The sequence below is a fragment of the Vanessa cardui genome, chromosome 18, assembly GCF_905220365.1.
Source record: "Vanessa cardui chromosome 18, ilVanCard2.1, whole genome shotgun sequence".
Classification (NCBI taxonomy): domain Eukaryota; kingdom Metazoa; phylum Arthropoda; class Insecta; order Lepidoptera; family Nymphalidae; genus Vanessa; species Vanessa cardui.
The window spans coordinates 8,309,719-8,325,082 of NC_061140.1; the positions used below are offsets into that span (position 1 = coordinate 8,309,719).

The 15,364-nt window shown below is 30.9% G+C and overlaps 1 protein-coding gene across 1 annotated transcript in view; it reads left to right on the forward strand.

Annotated features, from left to right (window-relative positions):
• Nucleotides 1–15,364, forward strand: part of LOC124537176 (semaphorin-1A) — a 348,540-nt gene that overhangs the window by 293,220 nt on the left and 39,956 nt on the right. Inside the window, exon 3 of the mRNA XM_047113899.1 lies at nt 10,332–10,428. Within this exon, the coding sequence (XP_046969855.1) occupies nt 10,332–10,428 (97 nt within the window). The remainder of the gene's footprint in view (nt 1–10,331; nt 10,429–15,364) is intronic.

A 15,364-nucleotide genomic window follows, 5' to 3' on the forward strand; every position in this document is an offset into this window, starting at 1 on the left:
TTTAGCGTTAGAATATTTAATGAGTGGGTTTGAACACATGTGAAAATTTTATATTATATCTAAAGATCATAAACTAACAAAACTTTGCATTAAAACTGTCTCTAAAATTTCTGAAGACGACCTCTGTTCTCAAGAAGCGTGTACACTGGTTTACATCGGTACGCCACTCTGAGGTCCCAAGTTCGTTTCCCGGACAGGTTGATGTAGAAAAAGTCCATTAGTCTTCTTCTATATTGTCTTGGGTCTGGGTGTTTGTGGTACCGCCGTTACTTCTAATTTTCCATAACAGTGCTTTAACTACTTACATTGAGAACAGAGTTATGTATGTGATGTTATCCAATATTTATATTTATTTATATACATGTATTTTCTAAATCAATGAATTAATAATGCATTTCATTATTACCGTTCACCCTCTCATTTTCACCTTAACATAAAAAATATACACACATTTTTAATAACGCTTACTTACCGTACGATACAAAGGTTGAAACGACGAAAAATTAATGGTGAAAAATTGAACATACCACGAAAACTGGAACGCTGCTCCCTTTGTGCTTTTTCCTTTGAAGTGTTTAATCTCTCACATTAATAATTAAATAATTTTAATAAAAGCCCAAGAGACGTATTTAAAATTGAATTTTCTAGCTAAATGGTTAACTTTGTATGTATGGGTTTTCACAACGTATAAACAAATTTTCAATTAAAAAAAATCGTGAACAAACATACATATATCGTAAAGTGAGAAATATATCCATTTGATTCTATGCTGTTTGTTTATGTTTAATTAAACTATATTAGTAAATAAATAAATATATCAACAAATAAATAAAAACAAATATGATAACATTTATATCAACAGTTTCCAAGAAAAATAATGTTACTATTACAAAATATTCATTATATAACAATATTCATTCTTTTTTTAAATGGCTAACAATGATTTGGTCTATTGGTGAATCACAAATGCATAGATGAAATATTTATTATTTACTATTTTCTTATTTACCTCTACACATATAAATTATACATAAATATTATTGAAACGAATTAGGAAATTTCAAATGATATGGGATGTTAATTCATCAAGCTAAATATTAATAACTAGCTATGCCCACGACTTCTTACGCCTTTCAATTTAACAAAAAGCTTATTGTTTTAACCTAAGTTACTTCTTATTATATTCCAGAGATTATCCGGAACAAACATATAGACAGATAGACAAAAATAAAAAATATTTGTTTTTTTTTGTATATACACCGTGTGTGTGTGTTGTATATACATACATATACATTCAGAAAAAAGCGGTTATTTTAATATTACAAATAGGCACTCCAATTGTTTTATTTGTATAAATAAAGACTACCTCTAATGCCTAACACGTGACTACCTACCCCTATAACGCATATTTATACCTATAACGCATACATATTTATTATTATTTATAATGCTATTTAATTATTCATACATCATTTATTTTTATGACTATATACTTATTATATCGATACCAAATATAAAACCATTTTCAGAATGATTTACGAGATTTAATAAAATTCAAGGTATCATAACATTACAAAATTTAAAGCGTATTTCTTTAAGAAAATTGGTGTTCGTTCTGAATTAAAGCAACTAAAGCATCTTTAGTCAAGAAAGCAAATAATCGAGAAAGGAACTCGAACCCACTTTGATTGTAGTCTTTACTAATTAACCAAGAGAGCTTCCACTGTCGACGTACATTTTAGCGTTTATCGATACATAAGTAAAGTCGATATAGTAAAAATTAGCGCTTACAAGAAACTTCATAACTTCATTTTAAACGTAGAATAATATTATTATAGTTTTATTTTTTTATTTAATAGCATTTAAATAAATCTCATATGCGTGGATATATATCCTCTACACACACAAAGACATACATCTTAATTATATTAGTATGTATTAAGATTAATATACAAAAAAAAAAACACATACTAAATTTTTAGTCCCACATTGGGCGCCAAGTAACTATTCTCACAAAAAAATGTACCAACAATTTTTATATTATACGATATCCAAGATCAAATTCAAATAACGTTAACGATTCCAATTTCAAATCATAAATGATTTCAGAATTCGAAACAGTTTTCATTTAGTCTCGATATATAGAGTCGACATTCTCGCCCATTTCACTTCACTTGATCCTATTCTTTTGTTAGTGACAAACAGATTTTCTAGACCACTGTATCCATCTATTTCGTTTACCATTTGCGGCCGTGACTGTTACACTCGTTCTAGATAATGAAGATTGATAGTACTATGTTTCTTCGTCTATTTTTACAATTCTTTGTACAATATTGGACGAAATACGTAGCTAATGATAAGTGATATTTTTGCCGGGATTGTGAGAACAATACATTTATATATTCTTGAATAATGTCTTTGTAAATAAAAAACCGTTGTTACTTAGGTATTTCCATTAATAATTAAGTGACATTAAAATAAAACATTTACTACTGCTGATACCGATACACAGAACCTTACCTTACCTTAAGACCTATTTTCGTACTCTATTCTAATATGATAAATGCTAAGAAATACTTTTTATGTCTAATACTTATTTACCTACACCTAAGACGCAAGTGAAGGCGCGAACGATATCTAGATTTTGTTATTTTGTTAAACAAACAAATACAATGCTATTTATATTTTTATTTATCATTATTAATACTATAATGGAGTAGAATGAAAGTTGGTATGTATGTTTGATACTATTATGTTTTGTGTTTGAATTTGCAGTTGAAAGTCACGCGTTCCAACCCATGGAATATATTGACTCTTTTTAAGGATAATGACATATGTTATAGATAAGTTATAAAGAATTCGAATTTTCAACACACTTAATTATGTATTTTATTATAATAAACAAAAACAAATCAAAGTAAGACCGCTGCCAGTCACTTAACTTTTAATAATTTTTATTTGATTTAATAACAATACAAACTCTTATTTATTCAGCCCGCATTTGCTTTGAATAAAAGAAAACCAACCGATGAAGAGAAATAAATAAAAATATACCGTTGCGATTGATAATATGATATTTTATAACAATAATAATAAGAATATAATAATTGCGTGCGTTACGAGACACGCACACGCACGCACGCAAACAACACATACACAAGTCCGCGCATGTGCTACTAAAGAGCAAGGCATGAACCCATAACATAGCCTCATGACGTTTGCCTTCAAGGTGTAACAGCCGAGACGACAATTAACTTTAATGGTAATTAACCATTTTTACAAAACGATTTTTTAAACAATAACAACTCACTTAAGCTCTATTCAGATCTTGAGACGTTAGAGACTTAGAAGCTCCGTTAATAATGCCGTACTAGTTGAGGTCATTGTTTTAAAAATCGTTCTGAAAAATAGTTATGTAATTGCCACTAAAGTAAATGACCTCTCTGAACACGGCTGCAAGATTCACCCGCCCCCTGAGGCGTGCGAATAGATTTCTCACATCAAAAATACAAAGATGTATTCGTATATTTTCATGACTTTCAACATATCGATAAGCGGAAATCAAATCGTACTATTTCTTACTTTTATTTCGTTTTTTAGTGTCGCCTATAAAGGTTATATCATTGATATTGTCGAGTTCGGATTGCTATAAAAACATACGGTTATTACGTTTGTCTCAAATATGTTTCTGAAATTTTATTCTTGTTACAATACTGAATACTAAACCAACCTTTCATGAAATATTTTAAAAACAACGAAGTACTCGATTTAACAAAAAAAAAACAAGTATTCAAATACTTTATTCCTTTTTTAAATAGTCGAAAACTTATTTTATTATAACGAAAACAAAAGTCTTTAATTGAAGCATTATAGCGCAATGGTTCACGAACTTTAATAGTCATAGAGGGAACTCCTGAACCATAGAGGGAATATTGTCCCAATTCGTCACTAATACTAGCTTTAGGCTTAAACAGCGACATAAGTAACTCCTTTAAATGAGGCATTGCTTCAGTTCCTTAACGATAAGAATTTATTATATGAATCGTTGTATTTTAGTACTACGATGTTGTTGATGTTAAATATGAAATACAATACAATAAAATATATTAGGACAAACAACAATCACCACAATACAAATAGTAGTATTTATAGGAACACAGTATCTTAGATAGAGAGAGAAGTAACTTATACACCTTCCACTGCTAATGTCTATAACGTAAGTTCACTTAGACCGTCTGTCTGCCTTAAATAAATACTACACTTTTATAACTCTTGATGTATCTAATCAATAATTTGTATCAACAATTTAAAGTATAAAATAAATGGATTTACTTATGGATTACGTTAAAAATCCTATGATCCTTATCTGAATATCAAAATCTTATCCGAATAATACGATATCATGAATCCAGGATATACCTCACCTCCCCAGGTTAAAGGTTGAGGTAATTTCCGTAAGCTTACGTTGCAAGAACAACTGGATAGCGGAATCTCGTTCGTAGCTCGGTGTGGTGCGACAGGTTAATTCCGCTCGCTTAATGAACATGAATAATGTGCTTTTTAACTAGTTTCCCTCTCATAAAGTTCACGTCGAACGTAGTTTACTTATTATTTATAGACTTAATTAATTGCAGCGAGCCAATAATGATTTTCTATATACCTATGCACGCCTGAGTAATTAATGTTAATTGGAATGGTAATTTATCAATTATTAAATTTCTAAACTGAATAAAACTTACTCGTAAAAGTTTTATGTTTTATAATTAATTTAAGTTTCGAATTGATTTTTTTATAATCATTTCGATAACTTACTTTAGTCACTCATAAAAGACTTCTACTTATGAAAAATTGTTATGTCAGTCGTGTTAGTTGAAAACAATTCAAACATAAATAAATAAATATATTTATATATAAATATATTTAATCTGCTGCTGCTACACTGCTGGGCTAAGGTCTGCTAACCTTTTGAAAAGGTTTAGATTATTCCACCACACATCCCTCCAACGTTTCGAATTCTAAACGTAAGTTAAGAATATAAAAAATAAATGGTGCTTACGTGGGTTTGACCCGTAATCATCGGTTAAGATTCACGTGATATAAGAGAACACTAGAAGTACCTGGAACCGTCCTTATTGATAGAACTGACTGCAAACTTGTGCGCCAAAGATCCGATAAATCTGTAGAATTTAAGCTGTAACTTTGTTTTATCACAGATTACCGTTTCCTTAACTCCGTTAGTTTGTAGATAGACTATACTAAAAAATATAGATAAACTATACTAGTAAATGCGTAGATTTAAGTAAAACATTTGTATTGAATAGATAAATCACATAACTCATATTATTATTTGCTATTATACATCAGATTATTTATAAGAAACATTCAGTATTGAGATGAATTAAAAATACTTTTTAAAAGTCTCTGGACACTTTCTCGCTGTTAGTTGTTTAGTTATCATCATAATCATTTCATCATCATTACATATTAAAAAACCAAGTCGCTTACCGCTGTCTATCCCTGTGTTTCTTTAGATCTTTAAAATTACACAACGGATTTTAATGCGGTTGTATAAATAGATAGTTTGATTCAAGAGGAAGGTTTATATGTATGTATAATACAGACACAACATAGTTGAAAAACACTGATAATTTTAGATGTTTATAAAATGATGTAGAAATAAACACATTTTTTGCGCTTACATTGATAAACCCTCAGAGATAGATCAAAATAACAGTATTGTAAAAGTCTTCAAAAAGTCAGTCAGATATTCTGTAGTATATTTTGTATCAGCATTGCACCCGTGCGAACCCGGGTCGGGCTCTAATATTGTATAAACAACAAACATAAGCATTATAAAGTATCTCGAAATTAATTGGCAAAAAAGTAGATACTTGTTTCAGAAAATTAAAACGCAGTATTATTATATATTCTGAGTCTACACAAGTGCTGTAATAAAGAGGCCTCACCTCACACACCCAGCTGCGCCCGCTCCGCTTTAATGATTTCACAGTAATTAGATTTTTTAATGTCCCCCCCGAGATAGATTTAGCGACCCCACTTAATTTTACTATATCATATTTTGCATTACTTTTTTAAACAGAGTCAATCTTAAATAAATGTTTTTTGTAAATTAAGAGTGGGTCTTAAATTTCGAGACATTTAGCAGAGCCTTGCATTTCAAATGCGTTGTCAACTGTGGGGCTTAACTTAAGACTATAATTGCACAGGCTATAATATAATGTGTATTTGGTGGCATTTAGCCAGAACAGAATACTTACCTAACGTGTAGGTACTTTAAGGACTCAAATAAACGATCATGAGCTCTCTAAATAAATGCATTGATATGAGTCAAAGTAAACAGAAAATTTAGTTATTAAATCTTTCAAAATCTGCAAGAATCAATATCATTTTATGTCGTTAAGCTGTTTGTCGCTTTTAATATTATTTTAAAGATGATTTACGTATTATATTAGTTGGAGTATTTTATATTAGTTAAGTTCTCATGAAAGTTAATTACTATTATTATTGAGAAATAAGAATTTAATTCATTACGAACATAATTTTTCGTTTCACCAAAATATAATATTTTCCACTGACCATATCGTGAAAGAAGTTCGATTGACGCAATTTAGTTAAACGTATAAAAAAAGAACTCCGTGGCCCAGATGTTAAAGATAACCGAGAAAAGTCGATGGTTGGCGATATCACGCGAAGCCGCAGAGAGAAAATTTGCGCCTTGACCTAGTTACTTGGCGAGAGCCTCCTTAAGAATACAGACTTGAAAAAACAGTGATTCTACGGAGAACGGGTCACTTCTTTTAGATACAAGAAAGTGTGAAGCTTAAAATAAGATTCTTATACTTACAAAGTATGCACACTGCTGAATTGTAAGCTCTACAAGCCTGTTAATAGATACCAACATGATTGTCATTATACCACCGAAGTATATCACAGTTTAAAGGGTGAATTAACCAGATTGAATAGTTACAATTTCCCATGGTTTGATGGTATTACAAAGAATCAATATGCCTCACTGTAGCAATGTCCAAGGTTATCACTTACCATAAAGTACCACTGGCTTTTAGTGCTACGAATATTTTATTTATGGTAAAATATGGTCTACACAAATTGTATTTCTTATTTACTTATTATTTTAATTATAAGACATGATTTAAAACAACGATAAAATATGTTTTGTTTGAAAATAAAAACATGACGCAAATTATAAAAGTAGTCCACGAGAACATTGAACCGTATGACGTAAGGCTCTCAAACAAGGCGCGGGTGCCATCTTGTTACGGAAAAAAAACTCAAGATATGGGGCACAAATGTGGACATCTTGATACTTGGGTGTTTAGACATCTGAGTATATATTCATAAAGTATAAGGGCAAATACAGACTATCAACAATTATACAAATTAAAAGTACACCCATTACAACGTAACGAAATTAAATTAAATATGAACACTTAATATTATATGATGCTTAGAAATGATTACTTAAGTAGTATTTTTTATAAATATTTTGTATAGAAATACAAAAATTATTACAAAATTATGTAATATGCCAAGTATTAAATATTCGTGAAAAAGTTATCTAATCTATCTTTGTATTTATCTAATTTTATGGCAAAACTGTTTAAATACTAAAAATGAAAGAATAAATGATAAAGATATTTAAAATGAAACGAGAATGAAATGATAATCCTGAACGAATGATTTACAGAATACATAACTCCTACTCGCCGACGAATAGATTGGGAGCTTAACTGCCAATATCATTGTGAAAAACTTGAACCTATCTTTACACATAAAAAGACCCTTTGAGTAATCTCAGATTTTATCGCACGTGCCAGAATACTTTACTTGTCGTCTTATTCTCACTGCGCGTTTTATATCTTGCAAACAGTGATCGAAGTAGGTTCCTTTATGAATATCGTTTCATGCACAAGTGAACGCTTTTATCTTTACATCGATCGCTACTGTAAAATGAGCTTAGCTTATCCATTCGGTTGGCTACTTTGAAAAATATCTTATATAAATTTTAAAAAGTAATTATAATCTTGGACCATTAATAAATAATACGTTAAAAAAAACCTTTTACAAAATACTAGTGACCCTCCCCGGTTTGCTGCTAGCTACTAAATATACTATATTAATTATTTACGACATACGTTAGAAACTTCTAAAATTATCAGTGTTTCTTTACTATGTTGTCCATGTGTTATATACAAAAACCTTCCTCTCGAATCACTCTATCTATTTATTAAAAAAACAGCATCAAAATCCGTTGCGTAGTGTTAAACATTTAAGCATACATTCCCTATGTATGCTTAAATGTTATAGGGACAGAGAAAACGACTTTGTTTTATACTATGTAAGTATATGTAGGCTGACAACAACACAAACAACAATTTTGATAAGCATTGTATTGTATAAATTCTAATTATCTAGCATGTTGTAAAACGACCACTATGATGAATCTGAATTTCAATTATAATTGGAAGTATTTAGCTAAAAATAATTAATCATTGCACCAAACACATTGCTCACAACTATTGGTGGAAAATTAATTAGATGAAATTATTGTTAGCAGTTTCATTACATATCTGATTCATATGTTTACCTATTTGTATCAAAAGAACATTATTATTACATGTACATAATGTTTCCTTCGATACATATATCGTTATAAAAAAAGTATATTTTCCTGGTTTCTATTTTAATAACGCAAGAAAAATTTATTTATAGAGGCATTACAAATTACAATCATAGTCATGTACAATTAAAAAAAAAATAGTTGGCTATTCATACAGAAGTATAATTTGGCGTCACATTCAAATTCGAAATTTAAATTGCTCTCATCACGTCAAAAGAAGATCCGCAGAAAAATATAACATCTTACATTTTACCAACGTTGTCAAAATTGTAGTTTATAAGTAAAACGTAACGACATTACCCTAAATGTACCGTATAAGTCACATTATACCTTTAACTCTCACGATAAATTGTTACCCGACTAATGGAAATGCAAATTTCTTCCCGGCTTTATAGAATATTGTAACAGTATACTAATGAGATAAAATCGAAACTTTTACGTTGCTTTTAACATAATTGGTATCAGGTGTATGTGAATACAGAAATCTGATCGAGAATATTATATTTAACGTTTCAATTCACGTATTATGAATATGTTTTATTGCTATAAAAGAAAACAACATTTGATTTAATTTTTTTTGCTATGAAATTATTTCCATTTTCTTTAACGTTACGATTACATACTTGTATTGACATCATGGTTATTTTTATATAATTACATACGTTTGGAATTAAACGATGTCTGCTTTTTACTATAAATATACAAAATAAACAATATATGTTGAAAAAACTGAGGTATCTTTTTGAATCGGTGGTAACATGACAATCAATAAGAAAGCGTAATGTTCTATAAATAAAGAATATTTTGACATTAAAATAATAACTATAGAAATAAAACGTAGTTTATTAAATTGCTTTATTACAATCGACATACATTAAACTAATGGCTCGATTTGAACATTATACATTTATCTATCAATCTGTTCGAAAATGATTCAAAATTGTATGTAATTTGTTGTGTTGTGAATTAAACAATTATTCTATTAACTTCCCTAATAAACCTTTAAAACGAAATATAGTTTTAGAACATTTTTATAATTGAATGAATATAAAAACCAATGGCTGTAATTATAATAATATCACGCTGTTTTATCGTAATATGATTTTCTGGGTTTGATACCACCCAAAAGAACTATGAGCTGGTAACTGTACTACGTTAAGTGGCGTCCACGACGAACGTGGTACGTTACACTGACTGCCTTTATGTTCCGCATCTGCAAAATGCATAATTTGCGTCAGTTTAATTAATATTGAAGATGTAAGACAATAATAAAGATATTAGAATAGGTCAGCATTTGCAGAGACTTATTCTTTAAAAGCAAACTCGAAACTTATCGCTAAACATTGCGATTTTGTAAGAAATCGTAAGTCACTCGTGATATTAATATTTTCACGAGTGAGATACGAAGTGAGTTCGTACAAAATAGTACTGTACTGACTTTACAAATCAAGTGTTCGGTAACATTCTAAGCTTCGTCGAATAAACCACATTAAGTTTGAGAACAGGTAACTTAAGCTTAACCGATCTGCTCGCTATACTACACGAGCGTTCTCCTTATTAGGAAATTTTCAAATTATTAAGAACACTAAACAATTAAGATATTTTTATTGTACTCTGTATTTGCCAATGATGCTACGAAATGGTCATTAATATACTGTTTTTCTGCTTACAGGGGTCGACGACACGCACAAGTTTCTTGGAAACGAGACACACACAGATTTCTTCAGATTATTGTTACGAGATGGAAATTACTTACTCGTCGGCAGCAGGTATGTAACACATTTTATCGAGATAATATTTTTGTGAATTTACTTTTACTATTATTTTTTGACGATTGATCGGATAGAAAATGTTAATCTTAAACGATCGCAAGTATAAATCCGATGAGTTTTCACGTGTTCTATATTTGTGTACAAAATATTTTATGTTTGCCTGTTAAGGAAACAGGGGGAGGAAATTTCATCGCACGCATAAACAACGTCATAAAATACACTCTTAGCATTCTGTTAGGGGGCAACAGACGGACAGGAAACAAGACCATTGTCCAACTGGACGGGGAATTTTATTGTTAGTGTTCGAGCTCTTGTTAGTTGTATTAAATTATGAGACAAACATGCCGTTATATATGTCTCGAAACATCAAAAAGTTTAATATGGATTTATTTATTTGTATCGTACATACTGACGTTGCCAGTATGTACGATATGCCAGATGTCATAGTTGATGGAATATCTAAAAAATATACTACGAACGTGAACGACTAGACTTACATTTCGTATGTCATCACCATCATTTATATGTGTGTGTGCGTACGTGCGTGCGTGCATGTTGTGTGGTTTGTGTGTGTGTGAGAGAGACTTAGAATGAGTGCGTGCGTGTGTGTGTGTGTGTGTGTGTGAGTGTGTGTAATTTGCCTCGTAATTCTAGTGATTAGATAAAGACAGAAGATCCTAAAGAATCTGGGTTAAGCCCCAAGTCAAACCAATAAAAAATATTAAGTTTTTCTTTCGAATATTCTGTTGTTGTTCTTAATTTTGACATTGAACTATGTTAAGTTTTTATTTGACACGGTGTGATGGAACTCGTATAAGTATTCAAATAAAAGTATCCAATAAACACATTACTCAGATATCAATATAATCCGATCCTCTCTTCGTTTCATTTTATCATTGTTCATTTGTAAGATTTTTTCGACTGACTCTCGAACGGGATTCAATTAAATGAATCTTTTTGCTTTTCTTACGTGCCTTACCTATTTCCGACTGCTGCTCGTACTTTTGTTCGAGATTTAAATAACGTATACAAATAAAAGAGGTTCCATATTATTTAGATAAACCATCAAAATTGATAATTATCTACTACGATATGACATCAGTTGGAAAACATTTAGACATTGTAAAGCAAGTAAAGTAAAGTAACAGCCTGTAAATTTCCCACTGCTGAGGATAAGGCCTGCTCTTCGATTAAGGAGAGGGTTTGGAACATATTCCACCACGCTGTTCCAATGCGGGTTGGTGGAATACACATGTGGCAGAATTTCGATGAAATTAGTCACATGCAGGTTACGATGTTTTCCTTCACCGCCGAGCACGAGATGAATTATAATCACAAATTAAGCACATATATATAGTGGTGCTTACCTGGATTTGAACCCGCAATCATCGGTTAAGATGCACGCGTTCTAACCACTATATGTAGTATCATAATCTGTCAATCTAGATTAAAATAACTAATAATATGCCTAAATATATACAAATATAAAAAAAATTAACTGTATTAATAATGACTGTGGATTGCTGACAAGAATGCTAGCAGCATTTCCCCATTGAATCGCAATTCCAATGGGCAAAAAGCGACCAGTAACCATAATTTAAAATTAAAATTAATCAAAAACGAATAGACATTTTTGAATTACTTTTTTGTCTTCTGACATTTAAATTATTTATAAATTATAAAAACATATAAAAGAGAATTAAAACAAATCTACTATTACGTTGAGAAATGTGGAATAGAATTAAATGTACATCCTTTATGGAAATCAATAACTACTTACCTACTCAAGACTATTTACCTATCTATATATTGAATTGATGTTTCATACTATTTTAATAATAGTTTTATTAACTGTATAAAAAAGCAGATTCGAATATATTACATAACTAGCAACAAAGGCTTCGCACGGGTGTAATACTGATACTAAATATACTACAGAATTTGTTTCTTTACTATATCCATGTATTATATATAAAAATCTTCCTCACGATTCACTCTATCTAATGAAAAAACCGCATCAAAATCCGTTGCGTAATTTGAAAGATCTAAACATACATAAGGACAGGCAGTGGTAAGCGACTTTGTTTTGTACTATATAATGATAATACCCGGTTCTTTGCGATTTATGAAACGGGTGGAGAAGCTAGATTATACGAGTTCAAGTCTGAAGTTCTTGGGTTCAAACCCCAGATTAGACCAATGAGAAGTTATTCGATATTTTCATCAATACATTCCAAATAGAAGGCAATGTTTTCTCTCTCGTTCTTCCGAAAACTATTCAAATCATTGATCCTGTACCCGAATTATTGCCGAGAGTTTCGGATTTGTGATTCCATGGGATTATGACAGTAGTGTCCCTTGACCCTGTATTTATAAGTTACTAGTTTTCGCACGCGTCTTCACTCGCGTGTCAAGTAAGTTAGAGTGAGAACCAACCATACATAAAAACTTTCGCGTTCATATTATAAGTCATTAGATGAAAACAATAAACGGCACTTTTGACTTTTATCTATAAGTACACATAAATTAAATATGAAAATATATTCGCTATAGATCTCGTACACTTATTCAAAGAAACTTAAACTTTAAAGACTCTTCATAATGTCTTCTCTGATTCAAAACAAATGTATTATTTTCGTCAGTAAAAAGTCAAAATTCAAATAATCATTAATAATCGAAAGAGCTTATAATATTACAATCATCATGCGATACACATAAATATTAGTATACAATAAGATTTATATATCTATTTGAAACTAATTACTCATACATAGCCTTACTTTTAATATGGTTCGAGAATGATGAGTAACACAGCTGTCTTGCTCTTTCGAATGTAAAATCAATGATGAAAGAAAGAGATAAATCAATGTTCAACTAGACACCCGTTAAACATGATTAATAAGTGTGTTAGTATTTTAAAAGGTAATTTTATTCGTTTTTAAGTCTTGCGAAGAAAGCAAATAAGACCATCAAACGGTTACTGAAAGTTTTATCAAAGTATATGTTCTAGCTTTAAATATATGCACAGCAACACCTCTTTATTTATAAAGGCAGCATTACATTCAGACGAGATACTTATTTGTTTTTCCAACTCCACTTGAATTCGTAGCTAAGTTAGGGTACTTTTAACCACACCGGATGAAGTATGGAACCTCTTGTATCAACCGCGACAGCGGAGCTAAGTCGAATGCAATATATCCGTCTCTTTCAAACTCGTGCAGTGTCAGATCATTTCCTCTCGCTTGCATTTGTAAAGATTTTTGGCTGGTGTTTGGAGGAAAACTTAAAACACCCTTCGCCCGACAGCCTACAGACGCCATGTTTTTAGTGCTGCGTGTATATCGATAATATATTGGGATACGCTATAACTCGATAGTAAATCGATTTCATTTATTAATCTAATTGATTTAGTGCTAGTAATAATAATTGTTTTATTTATATCATTGCCTATAAATTCTATGTTAACTTTTATTCCTACAGAGAAAAAATATTTCTTTAATTAAAACTCGTTCACTTTCAAGAAAACAAATTATAAAAAGTAGTTGCTAGGCAACGGATAACTTTACTGCTATCTCTTGGCAATATATTTTTTATATTCCTGATTTTAATAAGTAAAATGAGTAACATCATATCTTGTAATTATAAGCAACGTGTTATATTCGAGACTGGTATATTAATGAAATACATACGTTTTATCGATATTATTTGATTACGATATATTCCATCACATCACTAAAGACATGACACGATATCACGGTATCATAGCTTGTTTACTCTCAGTAACGAAAATAAATATTTACTGGCTGTTATGCATGTGTCTTCTTTCGGAAGGCATAAAGACATATCTTAGAATATAACTTTAAACGTAATTTAAATAATATATTAGATATGTCGTATACAAAGGTAACACTTTAAAAAGTTTCAAGCAGAAGCAAACACAAAAAATTTAGATTAATTTGGAACGCATTTTTTGTAATAATAATCTCGTCCTGAATGGTCCCGATGGCCTCTATCACGAGAGGCGAGCAGCTAACACAGGATATATTATAGTGCACAATTTATGCACACACAGATGTACTATCTATTATCTCAATCTTATATTCTAATGGCACGGTAAAACACATGAATAACAACTTTACGTGCTTTCAGAGGGTTACGTGAAGGTACTTCCAGGCCCTGGGCTGTTACTGAATATATTTCGATATAAAATCCCAATAAGTTTATAACGCCCCATTGAAATGTTAAAAGTGTAGTTATATAACGGTAGAATAACTGAGTGGTAACTACCAGGCTAGCATAAAGCATTAGTAGCACTGGTTAGTTATACGACAATTAAACAAGTAAATTGCACCTATTATTTAGATAAAAAGACATACATTAGCGAATGCACGAAATAGCTTCCATAAACGAGTTCATAAAGAAAACTCGAGTATGTGACAAATTGGACAATATTTCTCACAATGAGCGCGGAGTCGAGTTGTAATTTGAAATATTCATTCGTTCCTGCAAACTTTGCATTTCTTTCCAAATCAGATTTACATGACAATGGTTACGCCACGCTATGAAATTCGCATAACTAGAACTCGGGTTATATTATAGAGCGCAAAGAGGTTGTTATAAGAATCAGTGTGGGCTGTCGACCCGTTTTCATCGCCTGTCTTTAGCCTTAAAAAATGTACTCTCACCTTGAACTTCTGTATAGCTGGGGTCGCATTGTTTTAACGAGACGCCGCCGAACTCGGCTGACTCCGAAAATATGCTATTGATTTTCTTTATATAGAAGATAATATTAAATCCCTTCTGGCGGTTTCGTGGTTTTTATTAAATCTTTTGTTCTTGGCGAGCATTTTTAGTCGAACTTTTTGGTTAAAAAGTAATAAAGGTTAATACTTTTATACAGGGTTATTGGTAACTCGACGTATATCCGTTAGGA